At 36.6% G+C, this 22,316-nt stretch overlaps 1 protein-coding gene across 1 annotated transcript in view; it reads left to right on the top strand.

Annotated features, from left to right (window-relative positions):
* The window catches only part of prdm16 (PR domain containing 16), a 197,077-nt gene that overhangs the window by 159,252 nt on the left and 15,509 nt on the right, over positions 1–22,316 (top strand). Inside the window, exons 4-11 of the mRNA XM_079466960.1 lie at positions 10,232–10,369; positions 15,560–15,662; positions 17,757–17,958; positions 18,229–18,376; positions 18,584–18,737; positions 19,361–20,867; positions 20,985–21,069; positions 21,855–22,024. Coding sequence (XP_079323086.1) covers positions 10,232–10,369; positions 15,560–15,662; positions 17,757–17,958; positions 18,229–18,376; positions 18,584–18,737; positions 19,361–20,867; positions 20,985–21,069; positions 21,855–22,024 — 2,507 coding nt within the window. The remainder of the gene's footprint in view (positions 1–10,231; positions 10,370–15,559; positions 15,663–17,756; positions 17,959–18,228; positions 18,377–18,583; positions 18,738–19,360; positions 20,868–20,984; positions 21,070–21,854; positions 22,025–22,316) is intronic.

The following is a 22,316-nucleotide window of genomic DNA, read 5'->3' as shown; positions in this document are numbered from 1 at the left end:
CTCAACCCTAATCAGTCAATCAAGCAAAAGGTGGACAGATAAAAAATAAGACAATTCAATTATTCTCAAAAAAATAAAGTTTTTTTTTCAACAGTTACACAAAGAGCTTATATTTTTCAGTTACACATTTTTTTCTATAGTAGCTCTAACTTCATATCTTTTCATGATTTTTGTAAGGATCTTAAGAAATGTTTTAGTGTCCTCGTTGTTATTGTCTGCACAAAATGTATGAAGATATAGTTTGTATTGCAGTCAGGATTTTTTTTACAATATTAGCCTTGCACAGTTTCAAACACAATAAACACATTTTCTAAATGCTTTGTTAGAGAGGAAAGAGACAGACGGGTTGAGTTTTGTAAAAACAAACTTCATGATGAACGGATTATTGTTATGCTTATATATAGTTGTATTTTAGTAATTAAACAAAGCAAGTTTTCAAAGCTACTGTAAACATACGTTGAAAGTGTCACAATAAAAGAACATTTAAAAGTAAAGCCTATTGAGGAATCTTTCTGAACCATTTCCTATAAAGAGACTGTGATTGGTTAAGGTATTTGAAACACTCAAAACAAAAGTCCCTTAACTGAAACCTTAAGACACTAATCATGCTCTGATCAATTTGGTCTGAAAACGCAATTGACTCAGTGGTTTCTTGATTACTTTGAGTTCTACATGTTCAACTGCTCTTGATGTTTAAAGCAAAAAGCACTCATTTCTCTAATAATCACATTCTTATGTATTCGCTCTGTGAAGCTCTGGCTATTATAATTACAGTATTCTTTTTAAGAGCCAGCCATGAATTGTTGAAGAGGCCAGAATAAGAATTGACCGGTGTCATTTCCTGGTCGAAGTCAATGGATACAGATCTCTGTTAAAGTCCTTGGCTACAATTAGAGAATTGTGTCATTTTACCCCATGTGTGGCACATTTTCCTTATCCCCACACAGGGGGCAGGGATATGATTAGCCTCATTATTCAAAGTCAATGTGAGCTCACAGTTGAGAGTCATTTAGTTTAGTGCTTTAGCCATCAGTGGCTATATATGCACTCATTTTAATGGCCTTGATCTTGTGATGAGGTACGTGAATAAAAGGGTACATTTTATTTGAGAAGAAATCCACAGTGTTAGCTTTATATAAATCCAGTTTTATTATAAATAGACAGAAGATGCCTAATGAATTGTTGTATTTCAACACAGTCTCGCGGGAATTAGTGACATTGTCACGAATGGGAATCTATTAATTTATGTTCATGTACAGGAATAAACCCCTTTTTCCTGTCAGTCAGCACAACCGTTTTTCGTGTCACCCGGCACGCTTTTAAATCGAACATATTTTAAGACGCGATATCTTTAATATGTATAAATATATCGACGCAATCAGATGGGAATTAAAACCTGTTTTACCAAGTGGCTCATTTGTGTAAATTCCTATCATCCTATACGATCTCATTTGTATGTTTTGTAATGATTTTAATGTGTTGTTTAATATTTCTTCAATAATCTTGGTATTATGCAATAGTGTGATGAAAGTGTTTTTAACTGCTTACTTAGAATATTTCTTTCCATATGCAGTTCCAGCATTTTCCTATTTTAATCTTTAGTGTATCTAGTGTAAACTTAATGCATGTAAGGCATAAGATATGACTGTATATATATATATATGATGGATTTAATTAACAGAAGAATTCAATAGACGTCAGAACTATAATGAAATTATGATTTTATTTTGGTCAAAATTATATTTTACATCATTAAATCAGTTTGGCAAAAGGCTCCACTAGTAAATTCAATAAAATTGTATTTATGTAGCGCTTTTACTTTGTTAGGGTTGCATTGTTTCAAATCAGCTTTACAGAAAGAAAACAAAACCAACAAAAAGCAAGAAGAAGGTTAAAAATACAGTATTAAGAGTGAGACCATTCTACTAAGGCAATGTTAGTGGAAATACAGAGCCCTAAGCTAGTCTAATATCAGCAGTCTCCTGACGGCTCGCCAGTGGTAAAGTACCCAAACTCCAATGATGAATAAATGGAGAAAAAACTTTGGGAGAAACCAGTCTCAGCCTGTAGGGTTAGGTGTCCTCTGACGTTTTGTACCAGCAATATGTCTAAATAAGCTTTTATCCTTCTAGAAATTTCAAATGTGGTAACAATAAGCATGTGCCAAAGTTCACAACAGAGTACTGGAACCTTTTTTCCACCTTCAAGCACTGCATTAAACTCTAAAAATTGGTTTCATTGCAACTTAAGTTAAAATACAATCAAACTTTTGTTCACACACACACGGGCGCAATTCCTGGGTGGAGGGGTACAGAGGAGAGATGTCTTTCTCTTCATCTTAATGCTTAATTTTTACAGAGCGTCTATTTACTAGATCCGCCATCAGTGTCTGATTGGAATAGCGAAAGAGTAATATGTAATATTATAATGATATAAACTGAGACTTCAGTGGCTTGTGGAGTAAAGCATGTTGTTTCCACACGGAAGACCCATTCTCCGATTCTCCAAACTCGCTCTTTTACCTCTTTCCATCACATACTGTATCAGATCGTTAAGGCATAATGAGCAATATTTTAATTGGGAAGATAATATGGAATCAGTTCTGGTATAAACAAGTCATTCTAACAAACATGCCATTTATACCAGAACTGATTCTATATAATCTATTAGAAATATAAAAATATTGCTCATTATGAAATGCTCTTAACATGGCGATTATTAATGCTATTTGCTCATGATGAATTCATATCAATTGTTAAATTATGCTGTACTATGTAGTTCCCTTTCTGTGTCAACCGCGTTCTGCCTCAGAACCTTTTTTCCTGGAGGTGCACGAGGAGCTCGCCAAGAACTGGAACACCCCCTTATAGGCATGTTCACGTCAAAACGAGCTCCATCGCCCTAACTTCTCTCGACATGGGGGCAGCTAAGGGATACGTCGACTCCAGGTCGACCATGCAGTCACTGTACATCTGTACTTGCAGACTGCCACCCCTGGACAGGTCGACCAAGACTCCCTTACGAGTTCTGCAAGCTGCCTCCACTCTTCACTCCATGGGTATCCTGTAAGCCAAGGATGAATTGGAATTGGAGGGAAAACATGACCTGACATCATTCAGAAACTGGACACCGCCACTGAAAGGTGAAGGAAAGCGCACTGGGTCATACGATGTCCACTCTGATGTTCCGAGATATAGCTTAACCTTGCATAGATTCCTAATGCGCCCATCGTGCAAGGTGGACTGTTTGGTGACACCGTTGAGGATTTTTGTCCTCAACTCGTCAACTTGACGTTGCGTCATGCCGATCTCGCAGCCATCAGCACTCTCCACTTGACGGTGCATTGTGCAGTGAAGACTACAGGCATTTAAGTCAGCAGAACTGCCCGCTGCCCCGGGGCACCGCCCATGGCGAGACGGCCGTTCTGGCAGCCACAGAACCTACCCCAACGAGGATGGCATTGCAGATCCGATCTAGTCCTCTGGATCTGTAATCTAGATGTTCTTACCTTAATGTATTAAAATTTTCCACTTGTGTGCTATTTTTTATAACACTTTTTTTAAACATTATTTGAACACCCATGGATTATGGTATGGTGTATGCCTTTATTATCCCAATAAGTTAGCATCCTTTTAATAATTTTAATAAATGAAATAATTTTAATAATTTAGTCATTTACACTCCGTTTACACAGGATCACTCCTGATGCAAGATGTGCCAGTGTTTACAACCTGGCAGATGCACGTTTAATGTGCTTTAACACCCCATATGAAATTCATGAAACAAATTGAATGTAAAGTTATGTTTTCTATTATTATTACTTTTATTTTCAAAAAACATTGCAAATAAACATGTTAGGCTATTTTGTAACCAAAATTTAAATGGACTATTACCTAACACAAAGTTTTGGTCTCCCCCTACGCAGAGTTGTGCCCCTGCACATACGTATTGTAAATGTGAATTGCAGCACCTAAAATGTACAGGATTTGATCTGCAATTCACAGCTAAACATTCCAATCCTGACCATAAAACAGATTCAATGCCTCAATATGCCTCAACTAGGCATTAAATGAAAAAAGGGACACGTTTAGTTAGAGCCAGCCTTCAGTCCCCAAAACATGCCACTTTCTGCACCTGCTCTGTAGTAATGAGTCAATATATCTCCTTCCTAATTGCCCTAAATGCATATCATAAAGCTTGGCTGTAAAAAAACTGACTTCTAAAGCCAGCCAGTAAAGAAATAACGAATAATGCAATTGTGCCATTCCTGAGCAGGCCTTAACAAGAACCCATAAATTACACACGGGGGTTCATTACAGAAGTGCAGTCTGACATAATGACACAAAACTTTTCTGTCATTTCTCTTAGCAAGAATCAATTTGAATTAATAATTTGATCTCCAACAAAGACTTGTGAAAAAAGATTCAAAAACAATGGGTGTTAAACAACCCAATCTCATAGCAATTCGTAACGACTTTACGAGATGCCTAACTCTTTGTATGAACTTCATTAATTTTGGTACGATCTGCTTGCACACCGGTGATGATTAAGTTTATCAATTGTGCTTTATTATTGCTTTTTCTAATAATTCAGCTCAGTTCATTCAAATTATTACACCTTCTAAAATAGTTCATAACTGTAAATGAAATAAGTCTGTGGATTTTAAACAGATTGTTGTATTAACTTTGTGAGTAAGCAGATATAAAATCATATATGCTTATCTGTCAACCATATAAAACCTCTGGTGCTCTGATTGGCAGGCTCCAAAATTATATGTAGAATGCCATCTTAGAATCTACATAATGATGTTGTATAATTGTGTTTTAATTTTCAATCACAGGCAAACACTGAAAAATGGATTGCACCCTGTATCCGAAATGCACCGCACAAAAACAGCTTTAGAAGTGCTTGGGAGAAAATAAAAATGTGGCCCATTTTCAAAGATAAAAATACAGCACATTTAGGATCTGGAGAAGAGAGAACCAGGAAGGGCTTTTGACTCTATTGGTCCCTGTGGTCAAGACCAGAAAAACTTTCTTGAATACAATTTCGTTTAGTCTTACTCTAAACAAAACTCTTGGTAGGATTTATTGATTTGACAAGATCTATTCAGTGTTTGTCTGTATTCCATCACAGTTCTGTTGCTCTATTGGAGTGACAGTGAGAAAGCTCATTCACTCCACTGTGGCAGGGAAGCACCGCCCCACCATTGGCCTGCAACATTACAGCCCAGATGTGGTTTTATGAGAATGTCCAGCCAGCCAGACTTGCTTACTTTTTAACTAACCAGAGCCTGTCCATGCAAAATGAAGAGTCACCAAAATTATAATGTGAAACACAAACCGTATCTTAACATTCAAATCAATTTTATTTTTATGGCCCTTTTACAATTTGCATTGCATCAAAAGCAGCTGTACAAGAAAACCAAAATTAAGAACAACAACATAAGTTGAACATAGAACATAAGACAAACCTTAAAGGCAATATGAAATAGAAAAGGTAATGGGAAAAAGCAAAAGCATATACATACACAGACACGTATAAAGCACATATATGCATCATGTACAACATACAACTCTCCTGGTAGTACTGCAAGTCTATCAGATGCGCTAAAGATACATTAGATATATTATCAACACGTCAAAAAGAATTTTGCAATAATATCATGGGTTGCAGATAGCATTCCTGGGAAAATATAGTACATAGTATAGAGCCATAAACCTTATTACAGCAGGCTCCCAGTGAGCAAGCACATAGCGTCTGACAGTGGCAAAGAACCAAAACTCCAATAATGTATTTAAATGGAAAAAAAAAACTTTGGAGAAACCAGACTTGTCCAGGAGAGCCAGTTCTTTGCTGGCTTGTTAACACAACACCTGTACATTCCCATACACACACATACTGCATAGTGGCAGGAGTGAGTATGTATAATGGCTCTTCATATTGTACATAATGGTACTGTGTTGTGTGTTTATTATTTTTATCAGAGTCAGCACCGGAGGAAGGAAATAAAAAATCTCTGCTCCATGTAACCAAGTCACTATGGTATTAGAAGGCTTGGCGTGTGTGCTTGTGAACAAAACCTTTCAATCTGAACTGGGTGAGGGTTTTTGTGCCCGGCACCCCGGCTTTTTAACATACACCTACAACACCAGGGTAACCTACCAGTATTTTAGTGTGTGTGTGGAAAAAAAATTGTGATACCATCGTCGATGCTTAGAGTTGATTAAGTTGAGTGGAGATATTTTTTATGTTTTTCATCAAGCACTATTTGACAAGCACGCTTAATATACTGATGAACTGCTTAAATTACACCTGGATTGTATGTGTGGTTTGTGATTGCAGAGTGTAACAGGGGCCTGACTTTTATTGCTGTATGTCTGGAGCAAGAGTGTACACTGTAGCAAGTCGTTTGAAATAGCTCGAAAGATCTGTCAACACAAAAATAAACTTTAGACATCCAGATCTCTCTCTTCTTTAGCCAGACCAAAGTAAGGTTAAAACATGATTAATGGGCTCTCTTTTTTTGGCTCCCTATCACTCTCTTTCTTTCACCTTTTTTCTGCAGTGTTCGATTTGAGTGGTAGACACTGTACTTTTGCAAATGGTGTGTACCGAACCATTACAGTAATATCAGTGTGATTTCAGAATTTTCCACAGAGCATCTTCTATGCTACTAATGGTGGCAAATGTGACATTTTATAGAAAATAGGGAACATGTAATAAATTTGTTTATATTTTCATCTAACTTTAATTCTTATCTTATATATTTATATACAGTATATGATGTTGTTTGGTTTGCCAGTGGTGTGTGTGTTGTGTCTGGACTTGGGTCAGCTTGAAATACTTAAGAGGTGTACAGCCACAGGTGTATGTGTGTGTGTTATACTACTTTTCTAAATAATATACGTCATTATGCAAACCATAATCAGTGTGTGTTTGCAAAAATGTTCTAAAACCTGTCTCTAAACTATTTTCTATTCTGCTGTCATAAGCGAGGCCATATGGGTGGTAAAATGATATTAAATGATTCATGTTTTTACACTTTCTAAGGTATATATATATTAATATAATGTGCTGCTTCCATGTAGAGTGTTTTGAGTTGCTTATGCTATGCCGTTTCTAGTTTTCAAGTTTGGGTGAAATCTTATTATGAGTCTGAGTTTCAATTGGTCAAGCACAGTTTAACTGTGGAGCACGAGAGTGTGTTTGACCAGTCCTTGGTCTGTCCCTGTGCCTCTACTGCCCCCATACATGAGTGCCCTCTAGCTGCCGGATGACACTCAACTCTATCCTTATCTTGCATATATATTAGGGATGCACAATATTATCGGCACACAGATATTATTGGTCAATATTGGCTTCTGAATTAAATATCGACATCAGCCTTGTATGGAAAATAACACAGATATGCTTTACTGATATGTAGATGTATTAATTATGTGTAGGCAATACATAGGTGTCAATTATTCCTTCCTGTTTTACACATAAGAATGAAAGGCACCTTAGCACCTCCATTAATGAAGTTTTGTCAAGTCTAATTTACAACAGTTTACAATTTATATGGTCCATTGTAGGTATGTCTGTGTAGGCAAGGATCGACAACTCTGTAACCCGAAGAATAGAATGGTAGTTACAGTCCTCTAACTTGATTGAGCAAACAGCATTGTAAAGCAGTCAGTAAGCAATAAGCTATGACAGAGTTTGGGCCCTATTTTAACGATCTAAGCGCATGGTCTAAAGCGCACGGCGCAGGTGCACTCAGAATCCACATTTGCTAGTTTAACTACAGGAAAACGGTCGATGCTCCTGGGCACATGGTCTAAATGGGTTGTCCCAATTCTCTTAATGATTCATATTTTTTGGGGGGGTGTAATGTGAAGTAAACCAATCAGAGTCTCATCTCTCATTCCCTTTAAGAGCCAGTTGCTCTTGCGCCATGGCATTTCTGGAAATCTGTTTCAGTCTGACTGCTTATGTTGGATTTGAGTAACTTTTGGCTTATGTTACGCTCCATGTGAAACACCACGTTAAAACATAAGCATGTCAAGTCAACTTTATTATTATATAAAATATTATTTATATAGCTCATTTTACAATTTTCTAGAACCACACACCCAAGATAAGGAGAGAGAAACACAGGTCAAATATTAAACAGGCTATAAATTCCTATATGCAGTGTTAATTAAATAAAACTTTAAAGTCAGGCGTCTTTGGTTGCTGTGTTCTTGTCTGTCTGCTGGGGGAGACGAGAGCACTGTAGAAGGCCGTGCATACCAGCCCTCATAGGCCTTTGCAGCAGCTTAAGTGCTTCGCAATAAAAAATTGGGTGGTGTTGTGAAGAGAATTATAAGAAAGCAATTCTCTGTTTGATTTTCTCCAAATCAAAATGTGGGTAGATTTTAGCTGTGATTTTAGCTTTAAGACAACCAGTCTTAAACGAAAATAAATAAAATGAATTGCAATGTGGCACTACGAAGCATGTCATGTGAAACAATAAACTAATTGCAATGTGCAGGGTTTTTCCTTCATTCCAATTATTTTTTTGCCAAAACAATATGTAAAATGTAAGATAAATGCAAACGCATCAGGGTTCGATTGAATCATGCTGAGACACTGAACCAACGCTGCGAGGGTCATCGGGAACAATCGCACTCGGATACAAACACATTGAGACAGCAAATACCACAGTGTTTCCTCTACATTCCTGGTTACTTTGCAACAGCGAACACCACGAGAGCACAAACTCCAGTAACATATGAATAATATGAACGGCCCCTAAAACGCCTTGGTGGATCTTTACTGAGACACAAACCACTGTGCATAACATCAACGGTGTATAAAACTAAGTCATAATTAAAAACCAACCTGTATATAATATGCATCTCATTGTGGAATAACTCCCTGAAATATAACTTATGACATGAGGAGGATCCCCCTGTTGTTTCAACCGCAGCACCGAAGTTAGACAGTGCGAGCTGCCAGTTCCTCTGCTGCTATCTTATTCACGTATTCTTTTAACCTTTGTATTTTCCATTTTTGTGCTCGACTGTACTTTCTTTCTGAACTTTTGCCACAATTCCGTCTAGCAATAGCAATGACGTAAATGAAAATGATTGACATGATTTCACCAGCAGCTGATTGGACAGATGTGACCCAAATGTCACATCTATCCAATCACCGGCTTAATTTTAGATATATTTCTTATGGGCCACTGATGATCTATTTTTTGTCCACGCTGAAGTAAATTTTAAATAAAAAAACTTTCCAGTCAGAGGCAGCATTCTTGCAGCATCATGACTAAACAGGCCGTTTTTTTTGAAAAACGTCTTTTTTGCTCTTTTATTCGCAATTTATGTCTTCATTATGCCAATTATTACGAAACCCTCACATACAACAAATACAAAACCCCCCGTGGTGTCCTTCAGATTTTGGATGTTTTTAAAGCAGTTCTACCATCTAGTTTATGTCACCTGAGAGGTGCTAATGCCGGTGCGAATGCGGGATTAGGAAAATGGCATGAGGGAAACCTTAGTTCATGAATGACAGCAATATTTGCTTCATTAGTCCACCTTTTTTATTATATTCAATAGAAACTACTATGTTTATGCCTTTCTAAACTGCATGTTTTCATGCATATAAATATATGAAAGGACCTGTAGTGATATACCATGGTCGTCTTAATTTGGGTGGTCAATTATCATTTTTAAATCTAGCTAACCCTGGTAAAATTACTCTAAATCAGGTAATTGCAGCATGCTCAAGTCAACTTTATTCATATAAAATGCATTTTCCAACAACTAAATTGTGGCCTATTATTGGGTCAGGTGTTGACGAAGGATAAGTGTCTTTAGCTGATTCTTAAGGATGTCTAAACATTCCACTTATCTTGTAGCCAGGCAAAGTAATTCCACCATTGTGGTACAGTTCCAGAATAGGTGCTTGAAAAGTGATTTTGACTCTTTGGGATGGCACCACAAGATGTTGTTCACTAGCAGAGCATAAGGATCTGAAGGGTACATATTTCTGAATTAGCTAGTGTTATTTTTGGGGTACAGAATCAGTGGTTGTATTGTAGGCCAAAGGCAAAGCTTTGAGTCTTTGAGAGGCTATTGGGAGCCATTGGCAGTCAGCCACTGGTCTTTAATGTTAGCCATCATACTGCAATCACATGACAATTGTTTTAATAACAGCACTATTAAAATACAATTTGTAATTCTGTTTGCTTCAGGTTATGGACAACATAGGCAATGTGAAGTTCTGTTTGGATGGAGCTCTGGAGTTCAGTGGTAGCTGGCTTAAATATGTGCGCACAGCCCTCTCCAACCAAAATCACAACCTGGCTGTGGGTCATATAAATGAAGATCAGGTGAGCACAATCAACCACTGTATTTTTTTCTGTCCTGTCAGTCTAGCTGTGTTCCATTGGATAGGGTTCCTACGCAGTGTTCACTGCTCCCTACTCCCTGAACACGGGATAGCTGTTGAAGTGGACTTAAAAAACGATTGGAATGCGCTGCAACGTCATCAAAGAACGGCAATTGCGAGTTTTGGAGTATTTTAACTAGAAATATACATAAACAAACCCACATTATGTAATGTATATGATCATCAATATCATTTTAACTTTTGTTTATGATTGTATTTATTATTTGATTGATGCAGCTTTGATTATTTAAAACTCTACTGTTATGCCATATAAAAGTAAATTTTAATTTGGTCAACTATGTGAAGATGTGTTCCCATGGTCGCGTCGGTCTCATCCTGCTTTTTTGCTTATGTGGAGCAGCCTTAAATATTGCTGAGGTAACGTTGATTGACATTACATAATTAAAAAGAACTGCTGCTGCTTACCACTTTTGTATTTGTTTGTATAATAATAGCAAAATGGATGAATCCTTACACGCATATGAAGACTTTTAATTGCAAATAAAATATAAAGATAAATACATTCATCATCTCGAGTGTGTAGTCTAAATAATAACATGCTACAGAAAGAATAAAAACATTTTGGCCTGAAGCAAACCACAGTATTCATATAATTAACAATAATTAAATACACTTTTACAAAAGGCATAAGCAAACTCGTCCGTTGTTTTTCGGACTTGTTTCCACTTCCGGCGAAGTGATGTATCCATGTTCCCTTATTACCTACTCCGTTCACAGTGCCCATCGAACTGCGAAAGTTCACTTTCACACTCACGAATCTCAGCAGAAGCAGTAGGCCATCCATGTATTTCTGGCCAACTGTTTTTTGCAAACTGAGGTTTCGGACATACTATTCGTGAATTGTGACTCATACTAAATTTCGGACTAAAGGGTAGGTCACCTTTTATTGTAAATTTTCGGTCTTCTGTCACCATTTACTGAAGAAGCATAACTGTTCTTGACTTCAAACTGACCCATTCATCTACTTGCTAATTAACAAGTCAGTGTAGCTGTAATGTGTTGTCCAAACACCAAACAGAGAGTAAGGTTTGTAAAAAAAAATCTTTCATGTTCAGTTGGAAAAGGAAGGTCATAGATTTTTGGAAAAACATAAGTAAACTTTACCTTTAAGTGTAGCACTTTTTACGTGTAGGGCATATGCCTAAGTGCATGCAGGAGAATTCTCTCCCTGCTATTATTCTGCCACTTTTAGGCAGTTAGTCTTTGTTGAAAGCAAGATGATTGACTCACAGGCCAAGCCAAAGTCTTAGCTTTTGTCTCTTGGCTAACAGTGGCAACCGGTGTGGCCACCATAATTTTTGATGCTGACACGTAAAACACAAGCCTAACAAACAGGGGAGGACAGAAGGAACACATGAGCAACCCTTGAGACTGACAACCACCAATTGACTTCAACTACATAACCCAATTATTAAAGTCTTTTCACTTCAATGAGCGGCCACTGCTGAGCCCACAGGAGAATAATATCTCTTGCTAAAATTGCTCTACTAAATACATGGTTTCTATTTACTTTCCTTGGGATACTTCGTTGTTTTTACCTTTTCTTACCCATTTATATCTTTTGTACATTAAGTCAGGTTTGAACAACAGCAACATTATTTATTCAGAGCGACACAATGGGAATGACACAATGCAATAATGCATAATTCATTGAACTTTGTACTTTGCTGTTCTATTTGAGCATGCACAATGTATGAGACGTATGAAAATATGCAGACGGGCAGCAAATTCTGATGTTGCTAGTAACCTTTTAAATCTCAACCTGGATCATTTATTTACTTGTTTACACATTTGTTTTTTGTGTTCAGGTCCGTGAAAACATGACTTAACTGTCTGTAGGGCATTTCACTGTTTTAATGGTTATTTTTTAGGTTATGGCTGTCATTCACAGAGTAAATTGCTCTATATTTATCAAATATGTCCTGTGCAGGTCATTTGGGTGACTATTATTGTCAAGGGTGGGATTCTTTTATTTAAGTGAACCTAACTTAGAAATGGAAAACAAATGCATTTTGGCGCCGATTAAAGATAAAGAATATAGGTTGTGGTCTGCTTCTGTAAGAATGTGTTTTTAAGAATATATTGGACAACAGACATTATCTACAGTATTTGCACAGCAAACATGTAATTTTGTTTTTTTAGATCAAACTAAGAGCTGCCCATGTGCCCTGACACAATAGAGGACAATTCTGGCTTTTACACAATGCTGTGGTCCACTCAGCACGCATGTTGACCTCTGACCCACCCTCACACATCTCTCAAGATACACTTTAAACTGTTTGTCAAATCAGCTGAAGTGCACAGCCAGATTTGCCATACCATAGCCTTCTGTTTCTGAAAGGTTGAGGACTCACACACACCAGTCCACACACCTTTGCCCACAAATATAATATCAACAAATCATTTTTATCAGCCAAATTTAAATATTTTATGTTATGGCTTTGTTGTTAATCTAAATGGTCGGACACAAACACAAAATCTTTTTTTTGTTTAATGTTTGCATAAAAATGTCTGTGATTCTATACATTTGTACTAATTCACATATTTGCATATGTTTGCACGTATGTGCGCATACTTGTGACAGACAGAGGATTGCTGACACTTAAATGATGGATGATGCATCACCCTCAAGCACTTGAAAGCATCATGAGGGGGTCAAGATGGCTCTTTCCTTTCTGTCAGATCCTGAAAAGATTTACTGTAGAGACAGCTTTAGGGGACAACTGTAGGGGTGAAAGAAAGCTATGACCATGTACCCATAGTAAACTAAAACTACCCCCAAACTACTGCACATTTTGACACCCAGCACAATTGACAACCAGTTTATAGCTTTGAGTTCATTAAAATATATGGTAATTCAGGACACATGGTAATTCTGTTTTAAAACAGTTGTATGAGCATTCATTTATCAGTATATTTAATAAATAATCAAATATTGCTGTTAATTTATAACATGTATCATTCTTTGATTTCTTTATTTTTGGTAACTGGCTACAATTGGTTAACTTCATAAAAACACATTGCCTTTCAAATATACAATAGAATATCTAATAACACAACAAGGGCCGATTGTATAATAGTTTTCTTAATCAAATGAAATCAATAAATTCAGATGCAATTTCCTTTATAATAACAGAGCAAAAATCACCCAAAAGGTAATACAAATATTCGCATCAAGCTATTAATTAACTGATAAAAAATCGCGATGTTTTTACATGAGTAGGAGGTTATTCGAATATGTTTATTTAAAAATAAGTTATAGGCCTGTGCGAGTTAAAAGTGCTATTAATATGCCTAAATAGGCCAGTATTCTTAATAATTCAGTGTTTCGGACACTTTTGGTAATTTATGTACTTTAAGTTAAATGTGTAAAATACTAAATGTTCCCATCGAATACATTTGTGCAAATTAGCTGTAAAACAGGTGCAGTGGTCTACAGCGCTCAACATAGTGTATTTAACATTTTCATAAGCTGGAAAGATTTTTCATTAATAATAGATTCATGCGGTGGTCAGAGGAGGAGAGGACATGGGGAGGGGTTCAATCTTTTTGGTTGGAGATAAGAGAGGAGGAGTGGCCGATAGAGAGACTCACTAATGAGCGCTACTCACCTCATCAAAGACGACCGTGCATGGACTCTCTCGCGCTGCTGTTGTGCACAGTGTCATGATAGTATGGGTTGCATGGTGAACACTGCGGGTCCAGAATTTATTTTACAATTGGAGCCTTTCAGATCTACAGCTCAGCATCTTGCCCAACTTTATCAGCTCTCGGGAAAGAAAAAGGTCAGATATGCACTTAAATTCGTTTCATTGTAAATATGCAATAATAATAATAATAAGAAAAGCAGCTCTGTGTTGTATTGGTCATTCCTCTTGAGCGGTGAGCTGTATCACACATTACAGTTGTCACAACATTAGAAGTCTCGGAAGTTTGTGCATGTCTGTGGTTCTTAACCGTTTGTCTTTATTTCGGCCCAGTTCTGTAGCTGTTGCCTTGTCACGAGCGCCCTCATGAGTGAATAACTGGTACTGTCAAAATTAAGTGTATAAAGAATGTATGGCGTTTTATGTGTCAGAAGGATGGAAACTGACATTTTTATTTAAATTTTAGTCTATTATTTCGAATTAAGTTTTAGTTGGCTTGGATGTATTTTATAGAAAGTTTATTATATAAATGCAATGTAGGCCTATTTCTGTTACAACTCAACACAACAGAGACGTTAAAGGCAGATGTAGTTTGGCACATTTTAGTTATTTGAAGAGTTCCGATTTGTTTCTAAAAAACATTTCATGCTCTTTAGTTTTTATTTAAAGTTATTTCACTTTAATCACAAAGAGGACTTATTCATTGCCATTAAACCGAAATCTATGAAGTGAATCTAAACACAGGAGCCTGATAAAAATGCTAATTTCAGAAGAAAGTTTCAAACGGCACTTAGAAAGCTTTAGCATTTGAACTCTTCATTGGCTTCAAGTATAGCTCTTACTACAAATAAATGCACAGATATAACACTTTGGTGGGCGTAATTTACGGCTTTACTGTCTCAATCTAACACTAGCAATTACGGTTTATCATTCAAACGTTTTTTCCAAAAAGCAACACATGATTCACTGACATTGCAAATTGTTTCTTGCATTTTAAAATGTATCGTTTATTAATATTATCGTACATTATCATTGTATTCGTATGGTATTTTTTGCTCCTTTTTTATTTTAAAGACTTTCGTTTATCGGTAATAGTGAAAAATTACATGTGCTTTTAGATATGCTTTGTTTAAAGAAATGAACTACATTATACACATTTTCCAAATGTTTTTTTGCCTCTGGTATTTTTATTAAAAAAGTCTATACAAATCAAGGCTATATGAGTAATAGTAATAAAAATAATCATATATAATAAATAAATAAATAATATTGATCTCTGATAGATTGGCAGTTCCGATGATTTGATAGGTTCCAGTACTTCCCACAACATGGAATAGATGGATAATAATAATAATAAAAATTATAGCTAATAATAATAACAATGGTCATTATTGTTATAAATTAAAATATGTATGAATTGTGGTGCTTACAATCCTATACTTTTCTTTTTTCTCTCTGTTTAGATCTATTATAAAGCTATTAGAGAAATTGAAATAGGGGAGGAGTTACTGGTTTACATGAACGACGAAGCTTTTCCAGAGGGCACAATGGCACCGAACTTGGAAGGTAAGATTAATGCAAGTGATTAGGCACTCTTTTAAACAAACTCAGGCAGACTACACACATTAACCGTTTCCATCTATTACAAACATGATATATGTGGCTCATCTTGCCTGTCTTCTGGTTATGCAGAGGTTGGGCAATAGGTTGGGCAATATAGTAAAAATTAATGCAAATGTCAGAGACATTTAAAGAACTATTTAAAGAGAGTATACTGGATATGGCCAAGCATGTGCGATTTCCTAGATATGTTGTTTGTTTAGTTTAATTTCCACTGCACAAATATACTTATTCAGCAGTATTATTTTACATAATTTTGACCTAGTGTTTTTAATAAAACATTTATATTTATATAGCCTAATGCCTTTTATAAAATATTTAGAAGACATTAAAAGACAAATTAAAATAATTATGATAATTCAGATTAATTAAAAGAAAAAAAATATAATAAAGTTGAATTAGTATGGCCAATGAAGACAGGCAGCCACTCAGACAAGAGGCTGGGAGAGACAAACAGATTGAAAGAGAATGTTAAAATGAGAAGTCAGCTCTCTATCTAATTTCTTCTCATAGTACATTGGTGGTGCAATTTGAAGTGGAGTTTGAAGAGTCTCAGGGGACCTCACCCGCTTGCAGATTAGCCTCCCTCCACAAGCTATTAGTATACAAATCGTTGTCTCTTTATCTTCGTTTTGTCTTTAGTGATAATGTGTCAAAATCATTTTGGGGTTTTCTTAAGCAAAGCAATGTGTTTTTTTTCTCATCACATTAAATCATTGCATGAAATCTTTTATTCATGTTATTTTTCAATGAAAATACATCTTTGATGTTGAGAGCATTTCACTGTAACAGTATTGTTTTCAAAGTATAAGAACATCGCTTGCGAGTTCTCTTATACTTGTAATACAGTAACAATAAAGTCCTTGTAACATTTTCATGAGCAATTTGAATTGCAGAGCCCTGATAAATGTGAAGTGCACTGAAACAAATGATACTTTAGACTAACATAAAAATATACTCTAATTTGCTATAAACAATTTTATTTCTTTTTGTTATATGCAATTTTATTTGACCTAAACAGTTTATTTAGGCTAATTCATATAAAATTAGTTCAGCTGGTTCAACACAATTTAGTTGGTTTGGGTTAAATTCATTTACTTTTTTTTGTTTCATTTGTCAAAATTATTTTGCTTTTGTTGGTTGCACTCTATTTTTTAAACAATGCTCCTTGTTATCATGAATGAACAACAGCCAATGACACAATAGCATTACTAATTTAATATGTTCTAATTTAACAAAAAAAGTCATTTTGTCAAAGGGGAGTGGAAATTGCTTGTAGCCAGTCCAATTTAAATATCAATATGCACTTCTAAATGACATAAATTGAAAATAAGGCTAAACAGATGTAATCTCAAAAAAAGAGCATAGTCATAAGTTTTTTCAATGTGTTGTATAGAGACACATTCGATTTGGTCTATGATCATGAATGTATGTCAGTAATCAATTAATTCAATTTGAGAATGCAAGATTATCAGTACTTTGGATTTCTTTAGAATTTTTTTGAGATGGACTTTTAAACCAGCATATCACCATTGATGAAGACAGTTTCAGTTATTTAATCTTATGTTATACATGCATTTATTAAAAAAGGCTTTTAGTCTAAAACATGACATTTTCTTAGGAAACATGTGGTTTTCCTAAGACATAATGTTCACGTTATTATGTAAAAACGTTTTTAATCATGTTAAACATTTTGAACAGTTTTTTAAATATGTATCAGTTTTCAATTGTATAATTATTAATTTAACAAACCTTGTTTTGTTAATTGTGCTTGCTGCAGTTTATAAATAAATGTCTGGCAGAGAGTGAGTGCATTTAACCCAAATGTACGTGTGATTAGTTCTTGTTTTTCCTGGGACCTTGCTGAATCACAGCTATACAGAACATAATTTGGTTTGGTAAATTTCAACTAAAATGTATAAAGTGCCCAAATTCTTCCTTGGGGCCATTGTACTTCAGACTATATTTTGTACTTTATCTCTCTGAAAATAATCTTTATAATTATCATTGCTAAACAACTGTTTGATGCCATCACTGCAGATGAACAGATGTACCGCTGTGAGCACTGTGACGAGCTATTCACTTCCAAGCTGGAGTTACGGCAACATCAGAAATATTCTTGCAATAGCTGCAATTCCATATTTGATTCGCTAAGTGAAGACTTCAAACAGGAGCACGAGGACAGCGATGAGCCGGTGCATGAGTGCAAAGACTGCGAAAAGATCTTTCCTAGCGAGTACAGGTCAGTATGTGCCACCAGAGGTGTCATTGCAACCTAACACTATTCCAATTTTCTTGTCCAACTAGAATAAACTAAATGTCCTTAAAATCAGTGTACAAAATTATTAACATATTTCTATTACATGAAATGCCATTGAGTCTACTAAGTGTTCTATTTCATTTTCATTTTAAAACATAACAATATATAGCATTTATTTTGCTATTGTCTTTTTTATTCAACTATCATTTTATAGAAAATCTTTATGAACTTTGTTATTTTATGTGTTTTTAGTCTTGGGCAGCATATGATTGTACACACAGAGGAGAGAGAGTATAAGTGTGACCAGTGTCCCAAGGCCTTCAACTGGAAATCCAACCTCATTCGCCATCAGATGTCACATGACAGTGGCAAGCGCTTTGAGTGTGAAAACTGTGATAAGGTAGGTTATGAAAACACTTATATTTTGAAAAGCAGTTTATACGAAGAAGGTGTTTATCTATGTCACCAGGTTTTAATTAGCTAATCTATTTAAATGTAGAAGTATTTTGAAAAAAAAAGTGTAAAAACGGTTTAGCCCTGTTAAGTCTTGAATTGTATATGTACATAACACCTGGCACTAGTTTGTCATAACTGTGTCTGTTCTCAGGTGTTCACAGACCCTAGCAACCTCCAGCGCCACATACGTTCTCAGCATGTCGGAGCCCGAGCCCATACCTGCCCTGAATGTGGCAAGACCTTTGCAACGTCCTCGGGACTCAAGCAGCACAAGCACATACACAGCAGTGTCAAGCCTTTCATCTGTAAGTCTGAGCAGTCTTGTGTAATCCTCAGATACAATAACCAGTGTCGAAAGATCTCCAGACTAGCTCCACTACAAGATTGTGACAGCTGTTGTTTTATAGGTCAGAGAAATTAAATTAAATTCTAAAAATATTTATGTTTTCTTTAATATTTGTTGTGCTTTTCTGTTGTGCTGTTTGATCACCTTTGTAATTACTCTGTTTTAGTCTTATATTTTTGAAAGTTTAAGACAATTTAATGTATATGGCAGTCATGCAGATGGCAGATTATACATTTAAAACTCAATGTCTCTGTCATGTTTAAGATGGTTCTTGGAAAACACCCAATCCAGTCCTAATTCTTGTTCACTTACTGTACTAAATATGGAAAATATTTTGTATTTATCTTTGATGTTTTTGAGGGAAAAAACGACATGTGGATAAAGAATAAGTATAAGAATTGTTATTTGTTTTCTTAATTATTTGTATGTTTAATAACATAACTATAGTCATCAATCATATGCATATTATTTGCATTCAGCTTTTTATAGATCTTATTTCTAACACTGCAAAAAAGTTATTGAATGAAAACAAGATTTATCAAATATGCTAATAGAATTAACCAGGCATGTGTGTTCTCCTAGGTGAGGTGTGTCACAAATCATATACCCAGTTCTCTAACCTGTGCCGTCACAAGCGGATGCATGCAGACTGCCGCACACAGATCAAGTGTAAAGACTGTGGGCAAATGTTCAGTACTACCTCCTCCCTCAACAAACATCGCCGCTTTTGCGAGGGGAAGAACCATTATAATCCCGGAGGCATATTCACACCGGGCATACCAATTACCTCCAGTCATATCCTAGGCAAATCCAAATCTAACCCGGGCCTGAACCATACTGGACTTGGCTTTGGTGATTACTTCCCATCCAGGCCCCATCATGCAGGGCTGCCCTTTTCCCCGGCACCTCCTGCATTCCCAGCTATTTCTCATGGCTTTCCAGGGATATTTCCTTCCTCACTGTATTCTAGACCACCATTGTTACCTCCAAGTCAACTTCTAAAGAGTCCGCATAGTAATTGTCAAGAAGGAAAGCTACCTACACATGATGCCCCTACGTTTTCTTTTATGTCATCAGTGAACATTAGCAATGGCAATGTAGGAAATTGTCTCATCAGCCAGTCAGAAGAGAATCGAGAGTCCAAACTGGAGTTGTCAATCCCAGACAACAAAAATAAAATCAAGATTAATGACATGTCTGATGGCAGTGACCTGGATGATGTTAACACCTCTAGCGGCACAGATCTAGACACAACCACAGTGTCTGGCTCAGATCTTGATAGTGAGGCTGAGAGCGAACAGCACAAGAGCAAAAGGAAAGCTGTTCAGGAGAGCAAGCAGAATGAAGTCCGCAGCAGTTCAGTGTCAGTCTCCAGCTCAGGAAACCTTCCTTGTGAGCACCCTTTCCCCTCCACCCAGCATTCCTTTTTCCAGCCACCACAAGAGCAAGCACTTCCACCTTCTGGTGCCACCACAGACTCCATTAAAGCCATCGCCTCTATTGCAGAAAAGTATTTTGGCCCAGGCTTCATTGGCTTGCAGGAGAAGAAGTTGGGCTCCTTAAACTACCATTCCATGTTCCCATTCCAGTTTCTTCCTAACTTCCCACATTCCTTGTACCCATTTACAGACAGAGCACTCAATCCTGGCATGTTATTTAAACCTGAGCCTAAATCCCCTCGTGAACACACACAGAAAATACCTACAGCCACAGGTGCAGATTCACCATTTGACCTAACCACCAAACCCAAGGAGGTCAAACCTCTTCTTCCTCCCACTGTTAAAGCAGCCTTGCCATGCAAAGCACTTCTGATCTCTAATGAGGAACAACCTCTCGACCTCAGTATAGGCAATCGAAGTCGAGCCAGTCAGAATGATGGCACACCTGAACACCGCAGGAATCAAGTCTATGGCACAAACTGCAAAGCAGCATCTACAAATGAACACGTAGCACTAACTCAGTCCCAGAGCTTGCACCAGTCCCAAATGCCTCAGCTGCAAACACCACACCCTCAGCCACCTCCTCCACAGCAGCAGACATCACTCCACTATGCCAAGCCGTCTCCCTTTTTCATGGACCCCATCTACAGGTATTTCAACCTGAGTAGACACCCACAGTTAAAATGCAAAAATGTAACTGTTAGTTGAAGTATTGGTGGCTAGTACACCGTCATTTGTATGTAACCCTTAGTGTTGTTGTCCAGCAGGGTGGAGAAGAGGAAGCTAATAGACCCAGTAGGGGCTCTAAAGGACAAGTACCTTAGGCCAGCACCACTACTTTTCCATCCTCAGGTATTGCTACTGTGTATGCACTCTGTATTACATTTGTTTGGTTAATTACAATGAGAGTATGTTAACCAAAACACATTTCTTTTATAATTTTCCCTTTTCTTTGGTCTTAAAATGTTTTGACTTCTAATGGTATTTGTTTCATTAGATTATTTAAAAATAATGGTGATTATCTGTTGTTATTTCATTAAAACATTTACAGAATCAAGGTAATACTGAGAAATGTTTAATAAGTAATACATAAGACACAGTGTTCTGTCTCTGTGTTTATCCATATTCCAAAAGTAGGAGGGATGTAAGCTGTTTTGACCTTAGAACCACATAGCGAAACCTTTGTTCTTTAATAGGGGAAGTACCCTAAACTGGGGGTATCTAAAATTGCATTGTATGGTGACCGCTCACTGATGTGAATGGCTCATTCAGATCCAATTCTCAAGATTTGTAGGAAACAAAGTAGGAGCCTGGGGTTCCCAGGGGGGCTGCTTGAGTTGCTGCCAACGTATCATAGGTTAGAGGGGTCACTCTTGAACAGCACAATCAAGACTCAGTGTTCTGATATATAACTTCCCACAGCTTTCCCTCTTTCTTTGATACTATCTTAGTTATAATACAAACATGCAGGCTCCTCACCATTTCTTTTTATGTTGTTTTTCATATATCTTTAAGTAGCACTTGGACCCTAATCTCACACAAAAACAAATCAAAAGAAGTTTCTAATTATATAAGCCCCTGAATTGTCCATCAAACACAGAATTTATTTTTGAATGCTCCTAATGCTCTCTCCTCAGGTGTCTGCAATGGAAAACATGACAGAGAAGCTTGATAGATTTAGCACTCTGAAATTGGATGCATCCAGTTCCCTCCAGCACACTTCACACCCCCTTTTTAACTTCCGTTCCCCACCGCCCTCTCTCACTGATGCTATCTTGCGCAAAGGCAAGGAGCGATACACCTGCAGGTGAGAAACTTGTAAAACAGTAATAATGTACAAGAAGACTCAGCTTCTACATACATATAGTATCACTGTATTTACAGTTGCAAACCAGTGGTGGCTGGCGCCAGCAAAAAAACCTAATAATTACACTGTTAGTAATGTTGGGATGAATGTAATTGAGAAATAGCAATTTGACAGGTAAAATAACCTTGTATCATCACCTAGTTTAAATTTAGTGTGGGTTTCTTACAGTAATAAAGTGCCAGTCCACATAAAACATCCTATATTATACTCTTTTACCTACTAAAGTAAACTG

This window comes from Barbatula barbatula (genome assembly GCF_947034865.1).
Source record: "Barbatula barbatula genome assembly, chromosome: 11".
Taxonomy (NCBI): Eukaryota; Metazoa; Chordata; class Actinopteri; order Cypriniformes; family Nemacheilidae; genus Barbatula; species Barbatula barbatula.
The sequence above is the reverse complement of the archived record's forward strand: the minus strand, read 5'-3'. Positions and strand labels throughout refer to the sequence as shown.